We start from the raw sequence: 12,747 nt of genomic DNA on the forward strand, positions 1-12,747 counted from the left end.
GTTTTTGTTTTATATTTTATTCTTTACTGTTATGCTTTGGATATGTGAAATTTTGGAATGTGACATCTGAACAAGATAAATGTTGCTGTAATAAAACAAGTGTAGAATCTAAACGTTGAAAGAAAATATAGGGATGATTTATTAAAATTCCCATCCTGGATAAAATATATTATTATAATTATTATTGTTATTTTTATTATTTCCCTGAAATATCAGCTACTGAGTTATACATTTAAGCTTCAGTGACTGGGAATTCAGAAGTTCCTGTGGGACACATCATTGATAGGTTTTTCCTTATCTACAGCTGAAAATAATTTAGTTATTTTGTTCTTTCTTAAATCTTAATTATATTTTCTAGATTGACACACCATATTTTTCTTCTTTCATATGATAAACTTTCAGATATCTGAAGATTAATTTTATAACTCCTCAATTTTCTTTCTCCCAGACTACATTACCCCAGATTGCACAACCATTCATTATATATCATGATTTCTTAACCTCATGCCAACCTGTCTACCCTCCTCTGGAAACTGTTTAGTTGGATAATGTTCCTTTTACAGTATGTTTCCCAGAGCTAGACATAATATTCAATAAAATAATACTAAGAAAAACAGCAAGAAAGCAGTGTGGTATAGTGGATAGAGAAATGTCCTTTGAATCAGGAAGGCTTTGGTTCTAATCCTTTCTGGGATATAAATTGGCTGAGGGATTGCCACTTGACCTGTCAGTGTTCCGGAGAACTCCTGAATATGAAAATGTTAACAAATAAGTTACTAATCTGTACTAATAAGTTACTAATCTGTAGTGGTGGAAAGAGTTTCCACATTTGGAGTAGCCTATCATGAAATCATAAGTTTAGATAAAAAAGGACAGAAATCCTTACACATGCACTCTATTACTCTATAATTGTTAGGGAGTCATTATACTAAATAATGTCAACTGTAATGATAGGATTGAAATCCTTCCTGCTACTTTCTCCTGCTGCTTCTGATATTTCCATCTAGAGTCAAGCAGAATAAATCTTTCTCCTTTTTGAAATGACAGCCCTAAGGGGCAGCTAGGTGACACAGTGGATAAAGCACTGGCCCTCGATTCAGGAGGACCTGAGTTCAAATCTGACCTCAGACACTTGACACTTACTAGCTGTGTGACCCTGGGCAAGTCATTTAACCCTCATTGCCTCACAAAAGAGACACACACACACACACACACACACACACACACACACACAAAAGGAAATGACAGCCTTTAACATGTTTGAAGAGAGCTAGCTCAGATCATCTCCTTTCACATTTTATTTCCCATCTTAAAATTACCTTAGTTTTCTTAGCTCTCCTACATATGACCTAATCTTCACAATGATCAATCCTAATTTTAATTTTCTGGAACTTAATGATCACTGCCACTATCACCATCACAGCTGTATCTAATATGGATGGCTAAGAGTCATCAACTTGTCTTCTACTTCTTTTCACTGTCAATTGAATTGGAGTATAAAGTGAAATTCACATACAAGGAGGAGGCAGAAAGTGATGGTTCAGTATTATCCTTTGTGTGATCATTGGGAATTTGCCATCAGTATACCTATATTCTTCCCATTCTCTTTACTATTACAGGTTGGAAATTTTTTCCATATGAATGATGCCTCCTCAACTCATCATGTCGATTTGGCCAAATACCACAATCATATCCCTGACATTCCTGCTAACAGGCATCCCTGGCTTGGAAGCTGCCTATACCTGGGTTTCTATTGCCTTTTGCTTCCTCTATGCCATTGCCATCTCTGGGAATAGCATCATCCTATTCATCATCATCACCAATCAAAACCTTCATGAGCCCATGTACTATTTGCTTTCCCTGCTATCAGCCACTGACATGTGCCTGTCTCTCTCCACTCTGCCCACTACTCTAGGTGTCTTCTGTCTTAATAGTAAAGGAATTGGTTGGAATGCTTGCATTAGTCAAATGTTCTTCATTCATTTCCTTACTGTTATGGAGTCCTCGGTGCTCTTGGCCATGGCTTTTGACCGCTACATTGCTATCTGTAACCCACTGAGGTATGCCACCATCCTCACTCCAACCAGGATTATCCAGATAGGGCTGATGATAGTGGGAAGAGGGGTTGTGATCATGATTCCCCTCCTCCTGCTTCTTAAGCGTCTGTCATTTTGTAGGGATAATATTCTTTCTCACTCCTACTGCTACCACCCTGATGTGATCAAATGTTCCTGCTCCAATATCACGATCAACAGCATCTATGGGCTTTTTGCACTCCTTTCTACATCCGGTTTGGATGCTCCTTTGATTGGCTTCTCCTATGTGCTGATCATTCATTCTGTGCTCAGAATTGCATCCATAGAAGAGCGGTACAAGGCTTTTAGCACCTGCATTTCCCATATTGGTGCTGTGGCTATATTCTACATCCCCCTCATTGGACTGTCTGCTGTTCATAGGTGGGGAAGGAAGGCACCCCAATTTGTTCACACCATGATGTCCAATGCCTTCCTACTTCTGCCCCCTGTACTAAACCCAGTCATCTACAGTGTGAAAACCAAGCAGATCCGTAGAGCCATCATCAAACTTTTTCTGAAGAAAGGCTACTGAAGCTGAAACAGAGCAACTATAAGTGAGTTCATATTAGAAGATGAACAAATGTCAGGTATCTGGGGTGTAGACTAATGGCTTTCTGCAACAGAATAACTTAAAAATATTCTCTCCTTCCAAAACCCACTATCTGACTTGGATCCCAGACTGATGAGTGATGATATGAAATCATGGGATCTATCTAAGATCACTTCTTCTCTCAAGAGGGTTATGTGGAAAAGAGACCATGGCTAACAGAAAAAGGGGGGGATCAAACATGGGTGTGATTAGCAAATATTTAGTCAATCTGGTTCCAAAAAAGTAATTGAGTAGATTTAGTGATGGGTAATTCATTCAGAAAACATGAATTTGATAAACATTAGTTTGGAGCCTGCTATGTGCAACAATAAATCAAATTCCTGGCATCCCCAAAGGAATGATTATGTACCTTAAGAAATCTATCCTCCATAGGTTACTAGAGAGTTTTCAACATGCCAGTGTAACTATGGATGCTAAATAATTCAAATTGTCTTATAAATCTGGAAGGATTGCGATAAAAATGAAACTGAGCACTATGCTAGATTGACTGCTTATTTGCAAAGTGAAATAAGCAGAAACAGAAGAACTTTGTACACAATAACAGTAATATTATCAAAATAATCAACTGTGAAAGAAAGTAATTTTGATCAATATAATGATTCATCATATTTTCAAGGCACTCCTGATTAAAAAAAAATGAGTCTTATTTACAGAGAGAGAACTTATGGACTTTGAGTGCAGATTGAAGAATATTTTTTCTTCGTTTTTCTTGCCTTTTGTGTGTGTGTGTGTGTGTGTGTGTGTGTGTGTGAAGATGAATAATGTGGAAACACGCTTTGCATGATGTCATATTATAATATATGAATCCATGAACTTTATTATCTATCTGTGGGTATAAAATATGACACTATAGTAACAAAATTGCCCTGTATCTCCGAGAAAGCCTTTGTTATGGAGATGAGATGATCTAGGCTTTGAGGGATATTTAGGGTTTAGCCAGACTGATAGATTATTCATTCAATGCTTTTCACAAGTAAGCAGCAGTTGTTTTTTCATTTGCAGTGGGAGGGGATAAGGAAGGATATTGTAATAAGAGAAAAGACAATATGGTGAAAAGCATAGATTCAGGAAAGGGCATTATATTTTTGTGGGGTATTGAATATAGTCTGACCTGCATGGACTAAGGAGAGGCAGGAATGGATCATTTTATAGAAGGTCTTGAATTCCTGGCAAAGGAGGTTAGAATTATTAAGATAAACAATAGAAAACCAAGAATAGAAGGACATTGACAGGGGAGAATCTTGTCCTGCTTGGGAAATAGGCCTTTCCTTACTGTTAGTTGAAGTTGTATAGATTATTATTCTCTGTATGTCATTGTAAATAGGGATTTGTCATACAAACTTGCCTGGAGACAGGATATAAACATAAGGAATGCCTCTGCACTTGGGAAGAGGAGTTTGGACTTTGAAAATGTGGACAACAAAGAATACTTCAAGAGAAGGATAAAGGGACTGAAAACATTGAGCCTATGTGTCATACTGTGGGAAAAGGCCAGAATTAGGTCCAAACGGAAGTGGAAAAAATGCTATGTGAGGGGCAGCTCGGTGATTCAGTGTATCCAGCACCAGCCCTGGATTCAGGAGCACCTGAGTTAAAAAATCTGGGCTCAGACACTTGTCTAGCTGTGTGACCTTGGGCAAGTCACTTAACTCTTATTGCCCCGCTTCCCTCCCCCCCCCCAAAAAAAAAAAGATTTGTGAACTGTGAATGAGGGTTTCCTTCATCAGGAAACCTTAGGGAGGATAGGCTGAGGAGCTGGTTAGGTAATAATAGGGTCCATTATCTCAGGATACTGTACTGGTCAGTACTAGTTAGATCAGAGGTATGTTAATTTAAATTTTTCAAGTTTTGAATCCAAGAATTCCATACTCTTTAAAGAGGTTTTACTTTGCTGTATTTCACTTAGTAGCTAATAAGATAGTTTCAAAAAAACCAATTTCTATCTCGTTATATTATGGGGAAGAAGAGATGTGTTCATGCTGGAGCCAGGGGAAGTTGGGGGAATCAGGAAGTGTGGTGGCTAATTGGAACAGGAAGAAAAGAAGAAGCAGAATGAGAAATAAGATTATATACTCCTGACAGCTCAGAGATATAGACACTGAAGAAGGGGTCAAGTGAGGTGGTTAAGAATGCTGTATATACAAATTTGCTTATATACCTCTGTGAGAGTCTGGCTGCTTCCTGTCCATTTCCTCCCAGGAAGTTTTGTGACTGGATAAAAATCTCCAAAGTGCCTATATATGCTTTCCTAGGGAGAGGCTGGATATATTCTCCCTAGAAAGAATTATGTATCAAGGTGGAGGAATAAACATGGAAGGAAGGTGAGTTGTTCAATAGGAAAAATGAAAAATTATTATTTTTAAATTATTTTTTTCTTTTTATATCTTGTTATAATTATGATTTTTTAAAAATATATTGTTTGATGTTAAAGTAAGTGATAGGACTACAATATTGGAATTATTTAGGTTAAGTGGTCCTAAGGACTAAAATATATATAAGCAATGATAGTTTGTGTTTTCTATTGGCCTGACTCATTCTAACACTTTTAAACACATAAATAAACATGGCTTTTTATTGGATTAGGAGCCTGTCTGATTGCCCATTTCTGGGATTCCCATTGATAAATTAGGACTCTCATCCATCTTCTGGTTCTCATTAGGAAGTTCCGCAATCTGAATCTGGTAATTAAAAGTTACCCAGGGAATTTTACTACTACATCTGGATCTGATTAGGAATGTACCCTCCCATATTTGGCACTAATTACCTGTTCCAAATTAAGCCTGATTTTAAGGTACAAAACTCACTTCTTAGTATGTACAACCAAAGAGACTTTACCATTACCTGTCTCCCTTATGTGAGTGACTTTGGCCCTGCGTGGACAAATCTCTGTATTTCTCTGTTGTTGTATAGTGTGTGCGCTTTTGTTTTTGCCTGCTTTATGTAATAAAGTAATAAAGTTCGTGCTTGCACCAGCTTCTTGAGTATCAATTATCCATGAACCCTTGATCTAAGTTCTTTGTTCATAAACTGGGCCATGAGGATATATAGAGCACACTATTCTTCACTTTTCTTTGTTTACTAACTCCTGTTATATGTTAGAGCTGGATGAAGAATAAAGGCATGGTAATTTTGAATCTTACATACAAAATCTAAGAGTTGGAAAGGCCTTTTGCTGCCTTTTTGTCCAAAGCATACCTGAGAAACAATTCTCTATAGAATATGTCCAAACCGCAGACCAGTTTTGGCTTGAATAGCTCTAGTGAGGGAGAAGGGGAATCAGCATTTATAGAGCTATATGTCAAGCACTAGGCTAAACACTTTATAACTATTTTCTCATTGGATCCTCACTACAACGCTGCAAGGCAAGTATTTAATTTTCCCCATTTTACAGTTGAGAAGACTGAGGCAAAGAGAGGTTAAATGACTCACCCAAGGTCACACTAATAGTATTTGTAATTGGATTTAAAGTCAGATCTTCTTGACTTCAGGCCAGATGCTCCGTACACTGAGCCACCTAGTCACTTCAAGAATGATCCTTAAATCTAGAGGAAACAAGGAAATTTCCTTATTGGCCATATTGCAATAGAAAATGCAGGCCAAAAACCCAAGAATAATAAAGTGACAAAATATGTTTCAATATGTATTCAGACTCCATCAATTTTTTTTCTGAAAGTTGATAGCATTTTTCATTTTAAATCCTTCAGAAATGTTTTGGATCATTGTATTACTGAGAATAGCTAATAGCACTAATCTACAGCTAACCATCACACAATATTGCTGTTTCTGTGTAGGGTTCTCCTGGTTCTTCTCACTTCACTTTGCATTGCTTCAATACATCTTCTCAGGTTTCTCTGAAACTATCCTTCTCATCATTTCTTATAACACGGTAGAATTCCATCACAATCATATACCACAACTTATTCTACCAATCCCCAATTGATGGAAATCCCCTCAATTAACAATTCTTTGCCACCACAAGAAAAAGCTGCTATAAATACTTTTGTATATATAGATCTATTTACTTTTTCTTTGATCTCTTTGGGATATGACCTAAATTGTGATATTGTTAGGTTAAAGGGTATGTACAGTTTTATAACCCTTTGAACATAGTTTTAAACTGTTCACTTCCACCAACACTACACTGGTGTCCCAGTTTTCCCATGTCGATCCAACATTAGCCAATCTGATAGTTGTGGGTTGGCACCTCAAAGTTATTTTAATTTGCATTTCTCTAATCAGTGATTTAGAGCATTTTTTCACATGACTATAAATAGCTTTTATTTCTTCTTCTGAAAACTGCCTGTTCATATCCTATGACCATTTGTCAATTGGGAAATGATCAGTATTCTTATAGATTTTACTCAGTTCTTTATGTATTCGAGAAATGAAGCCTTTAACAGAGAATCTTGCTGTAAAATCAGCCAATGCCCCTGGTTTCCTACTTTCCTTCTAAATTTGTTTGCATTCGGCAGCTAAGTGGATCAGTGAATACAGCACTGGCCCTGGATTCAGGAGGACCTTGAGTTCAAATATGGCCTCAGACACGTGACACTTCCTAGCTGTGTGACCCTGGGCAAGTCACTTAATCCTAATTGCCCCCCACAAAAAAATAAATAAAAATAAACTTGTTTGCATTGCTTTTATTCATGCAAAACCTTTTTTAAATTTTATGTAATTTAAATTATACATTTTACCTCCCATAACAGTCTCTGTCTCTCTGTCTCTGTCTCTCTGTCTGTCTCTGTCTCTCTGTCTGTCTCTGTCTCTCTGTCTCTGTCTCTCTTATTTGGTCATAAATTCTTCCCTTATCTATAAACCTCACAGGTAAAATATTTCTTGCTCCCCTAATTTACTCATAATAGCACATTTTGCATGTAAATGATGTACCTACTTTGACTTTATCTCAGCATATGATGTGAGGTGTCGGTTTATACAATTGAGAATAGTTTGAAGAACAATTTCCAGGCCCAGATATTGGTTTGGATTCTACTTCAAGGAAGAAGGATCAATGACAATTAAGCAGTATTAAAGATTATAAAAGAAGACTATGTAATGAAACCTGAACAGTCAAAGAGTATTAGCATAAGAGAATCAATTAGATAGAACAAAATAAGAAAAGATAAATGCAATAATCAGAGTTAAGCAAGTGGATAGAATGATGGGTGGGGAAAGTTGGTGAAAAACATATGAGGTATTGTGAGGCTAAAGGGGAAAGCATAGTGTCCCCATGGCAGTGGCTATGGAATTACTGAGCTAAAGGAAAGGATTCTGAATCACCTTGATCATACATATTAAAAAAAAATGTTTTAATATAGCTCTTAGATTTGAGGCGTAAACATTTACAGTATTTTTTTCCAAATCCTCTTCTCCCTCTCTATTGCATAGAGGGGACTTTGCAATTAATTACTAGGTCATCTCCCACACTTGTATCACTTCACAGCACAGTCGTCCCCCACCTTTCTAGATTAAACATTTTTATTTATATTTTTCTATTCTAATCTCTACCCCTCTCTTGTCCCCTCCCCCCTCCCCAAGGTGGTAAATAATAAGATACGGGTTATACATATATGACCATGGAAAACATCACCATATTTGTAACTTAATGAAAGAATGTGAGAAATATGCCCCAATCTGTTCCATCAATATCAGTTCTTTCCCTGAAGGTGGATAGCATGTTTCATCAATATTCCTTTGGGTGATTTGGATCATTACATTACTTATAATAGTCAAGTCATTCACAGTTCTTCATCAAACAATATTGCTGTCTCTGTGTAGAGTATTCTCTTGGTTCTGCTCACTTCCCAATAAACCATTTCATACATGTCTTTCCAAGCTTTTTTGAAGCTCTTATTTTTTTCAAATAATTTATATAGTATTGAGATTCATTGTTCTTTAATTTTTTGGTAGAAGAATGGAGGGAAACAGTTAACAATAGTAACTGTGAAAAAAGAGAAAAGAAAAAATGTACAAAAATATTTACAGAAACTATATGTGGTGGCGAATAATTGGAGACTGAAGGAATGACTGAACAAGCTGTGGTGTGTGATTGTAGTGGAATATTATTGTGCTGTGGGAAATGATGAAAAGGATGATTTCAGAAACACCTGGAAAGACTCACATGAGGCAATAGGTACAGTTAGTGGTAGGGTGAATCAGCCACCAAGTATGCACAGAATATGACAAGAGTCTGAGAGGAGGAGGGGCATGAAGCAGAGAAAGGGGGTGCAGCTCAGTTTGGGGCTGTGGAGATTCTGGGTTGGCCAAAAACACTTTGCTTTCCTTCCTTTTCTCCATGGCCCTGGGCAATCTCATGCAGGATTTCTGTCTTCATCAAAGAGTATCTCCTGCTTCCCCTCTGAGGTCCCAACAAAGGCAGAGCAGCTCCACATGGAAAGGAGGAAATGGCTGTTTGGAACATGGGAAATCAGAGTGGGCACAGGATCAACTTGCTCATTCCACTGAAGTGTTCTATGAGAGATCATACACACAGGCACAAGTGCTAGGAAACATAGGCATCCATCACATGTACCTATGGTGGGCTGAGCCACATGAGCACTCAACAACAGTGAGCTGTTAGAATACATGCAACCCTCTAGGGAAGTGAGCTCTAATACAGAGATGTAGGCTTGGAAGGTAGCAGATGAGGGTAACCACTGGGGTTGTGGCAGGGAATATGAGGAAGCTAACTCAGAAAAGTTTTCCAGAAGAAAGTGATATTGTAGCTAACACTGCAAAGAAATACCTACCTGGGCAGGGAAGCCTGGGTGACGAGAAAGATAATGGAGCTGAGCAGAGTAGAGCGGAGGTGATCTGAGTGGTGAGGGTCAGATTATGTCTAAGAGGGAGAAGTAGAAGTAGCAGAAGGAGGAGGAGAAAAAAGCATCAAGGGGAAGAGAAGGAAAGGAAGAGGAAGCAGCATCACTAACTAGCTTGAGAATGTCTTTCAGGGAGAAGCTTCCAGCCCAGAGAGAGAGACAGAGACAGAGACAGAGATAGAGAGAAAGAGAGAGAGACAGAGACAGGGTGACAGAGACAGACAGACAGAGTCAGACAGACAGAGACCCAGAGACAGAGACAGTGACAGAGACAGAGAGACTGAACATGCTGCAAGAAGACATTCTGTTTAAGCTGGTAAGGCTGGATGAAGGAGAGTAGATGAGATCAGCTCTAGCTACCTGGAGGAGGAGTGTGCTTGAAGAACAGCCAGGAGGGCAGTCAGCGTCCCTGGGCTTCTACCCAGAGTGCTAAGGGTCAGGGCCCACGGACAGCTCAAAGCAAAGACTGAAATGGAGGAGAGGCCACAATGGACATGGCTATTCCATGTCTTGGCCCGCCAGTCTCCAGCTTTTCCATGGGGTCCTGGAGCATGGAACTTCCTAGGCATCTAAGCTCAATATGTCAGTAGCAGGGCAAGTTTCCCACTTGTCCGCTCAGGGTGAGGCAGCACCATCAGGAGGACCTGCTTCATGTTCTCTAAGTACCCTTGGCAGTGCCCTGGGTCAGATGAAGGCTCATTCTTAGGGAGAGACACTGAGACCCAGCTGAAGCTAGAAAGGCCCTCTGGCTCCATTGCCAACCGCATTTTCCTCACACCATGCCCAGTGCTCTAGCCACTGAGCCACCCAGCTGAGAACAGACCAGAGTAAGGGCTCCCTTCATTTCAGGGAATATGCTTGTTTTCTTTCTTTCTTTCTTCTTCATTTTCCAAGTAAAGTTCTTGGGGAAAATATGAGTCCAGGTTGCACTTTGTCCTCAGGTAGGTGTACTCTCCCAGCTGTGGTACCTGTGTGGAGTTGCCAGCTGGTGGTGTGGAGGGGTGGGGCGGTGGAGGTGGGGCATCCCATGGTGAGTGTGTGTGTGTGTGTGTGTGTGTGTGGTACCTTATCAGGCCTGCAGATGACAGATCCATGGGCAACAGCGCCCAGAGAGTATACCCTTGCAACCTCTGCCAAAGAAAAGGACCAGGTGATCCTGAATTCCCAATTCCAGGGCAGCTTGGCCAGTCCTGTGCAGCAGTGGAAGAAGTTTCCTGCCAACCCATTTCCTTTCTTCTGGCCAGGCAGCCAGGACACTCCAGTCCAGGAGAGCTAGGGAGATTGACAGCATCCTTCCTTCCCAGCTGTCTTCCCAGAAAGAGGATTTTGTATCTACAGCAGCTCTTTGAAAGGGCTTGCCTAAGAATTGGAAATCAACGGGATGCCCCTCAAGTGGGGCATGGCCAAACAAGCTGGGATACATGGTTTTTCATGGAACATTATTGTGCTATCAGCAATGACAAGCAGGACTTCAGAAAAATATGGAAAGACTTCCACAGATGGATGGATAGTGAACAAACAAAAGCAGGAGAAGGCTGTGCAAAGTGACAGCAATATTATTCCATGAAAAACTTTGAATGTCTTGGCTATTCCCCAAGACAATCCCAAAGTAGGAAACTTACATCCGACTCCTGAAAAAGAACGCCTCTTGAGGGAACACAGACCGAACCATGCTATTCCCCCCCTACCACCGTCATCTAGGAATTTTAATGGCTATTAATGGTTAATGGTCCCTGGTTACTGTATCCTTAGGCTTCTGTTGATAGCAGTAGTTGATTTGGCCTGATAACAGTTGATAAGTTCTCAAACTTAAGTTTTTTTGTTAACCCTTTTAGCTACTGTTCTTAGATTATCTGTTAGCCCCTTTTAGCTACTGATGATTAGAACTCAGGTCTTAATTGGTTCTCAGGTCTTAGGTCATTTGTTAACCCTTTCAGTCTCCTCCATCATTATGACTGGGATAGGCGAGAAAAGGAACTGCTTGAAGTCCAAAGATGTATGGTAGATCTACCATAATAATTGTCATTTATAACATTTGAAATTCTTGTTGTGAAATATAATTGAGTGTAGGAGTATTCGGATAAATATTTAACAACTGGCTCACCAGAAATGAAGAAAGTCACATTGTATATACTTTTTTTTATTTGGTTGTTTTTTTGTTTTGTTTTGTTTTGTTTTTGGTGAGACAATTGGGGCTAAATTACTTGTGCAGGGTCACACAGCTAGTTGAGTGTCATGTGTCTGAGGGCAGATTTGAACTCAGGTCTTCCTGACTCCAGGGGCCATGCTCTATCCACTGTGCCACCTAACTGCCCCCACATTGCATATACATTTAAGTTTAATCTGTATCATTAAAATTCCTCTCCATAACTTTCTTAAGTCTAGAAAGCAACAAAACAATAAGTCAAGCCCTGATTTATAACTTATGACTGTTTCTGAGATATAAATGCTCACACTGAAAATTTACTAATCTACTCTTGTGAACTAGTATGAGCTAGTTCAGCTTTCTCAGTGATTTGATCTAACAGTACAGTTTGCACTCTTACATTCTTGCATTCTATGCAAGAGATTGCCAAATCCCATCCTAGGCTCTGAACTTTTTCTAATGCTCCAGTCATGGGTTTCCAACTGCTAACTTAAATTCACCACCAAGATGTCCCACTGTCATTTTAATTTTGAAATGTTGAGGAGAATAATCTCTAAATCAGTAGTAATTACTTTGATTCATTTTAGTTTAAATAAATTCCTTTTTAAGGATGAGTTCCCTCTAATAGGTAAACTAAACCATCATAAGCCTAAATTGTCTATGGATTTAGTGAATAGAAAGATTGATAAGATGTTATTTGATAGCAGATGAATAAGAGTAAGACACATTATTATAGGAACAGAGTAATTAAAAGTTAGACATTTTAATCTTCCATGATTAAGCTTTCCTTTCTTACAGGTGAAAGATTGCGGTTGACTGCTAACTTACTGACCATAAACTGAAGGATGGGGTGGCTTACTGACCACAAGTTCCTTTTTCAATAAGCTTCCTGGACTCATAGTAGACACCCCTTGAGAGACCACTAAAAGGCATTTCTTTAAAAAGGTCACAGACTGACAAACATGAATTCCAATCCAATAAAATATTACATCTAGCAATTGTCTTACTCTGGAAAATCCCCTTTATGTCCCTGACATGCCCACCCTCCCAGTGTTGGCAATAACACCACATTGCATTCACTGTTCTTCAGGATGCTTAATG

The 12,747-nt window shown here is 39.1% G+C and overlaps 1 protein-coding gene across 1 annotated transcript; it reads left to right on the plus strand.

Annotated features, from left to right (window-relative positions):
- Positions 1–1,662: 1,662 nt before the first annotated feature.
- Positions 1,663–2,607, plus strand: LOC122748022 (olfactory receptor 51F1-like). Its single transcript, XM_043993761.1, has one exon. It carries the CDS (start codon positions 1,663–1,665, stop codon positions 2,605–2,607), a length of 945 nt encoding a protein of 314 aa, XP_043849696.1.
- The last annotated feature ends 10,140 nt before the right edge of the window (positions 2,608–12,747 follow it).

This window comes from Dromiciops gliroides, chromosome 3 (genome assembly GCF_019393635.1).
Source record: "Dromiciops gliroides isolate mDroGli1 chromosome 3, mDroGli1.pri, whole genome shotgun sequence".
Taxonomy (NCBI): domain Eukaryota; kingdom Metazoa; phylum Chordata; class Mammalia; order Microbiotheria; family Microbiotheriidae; genus Dromiciops; species Dromiciops gliroides.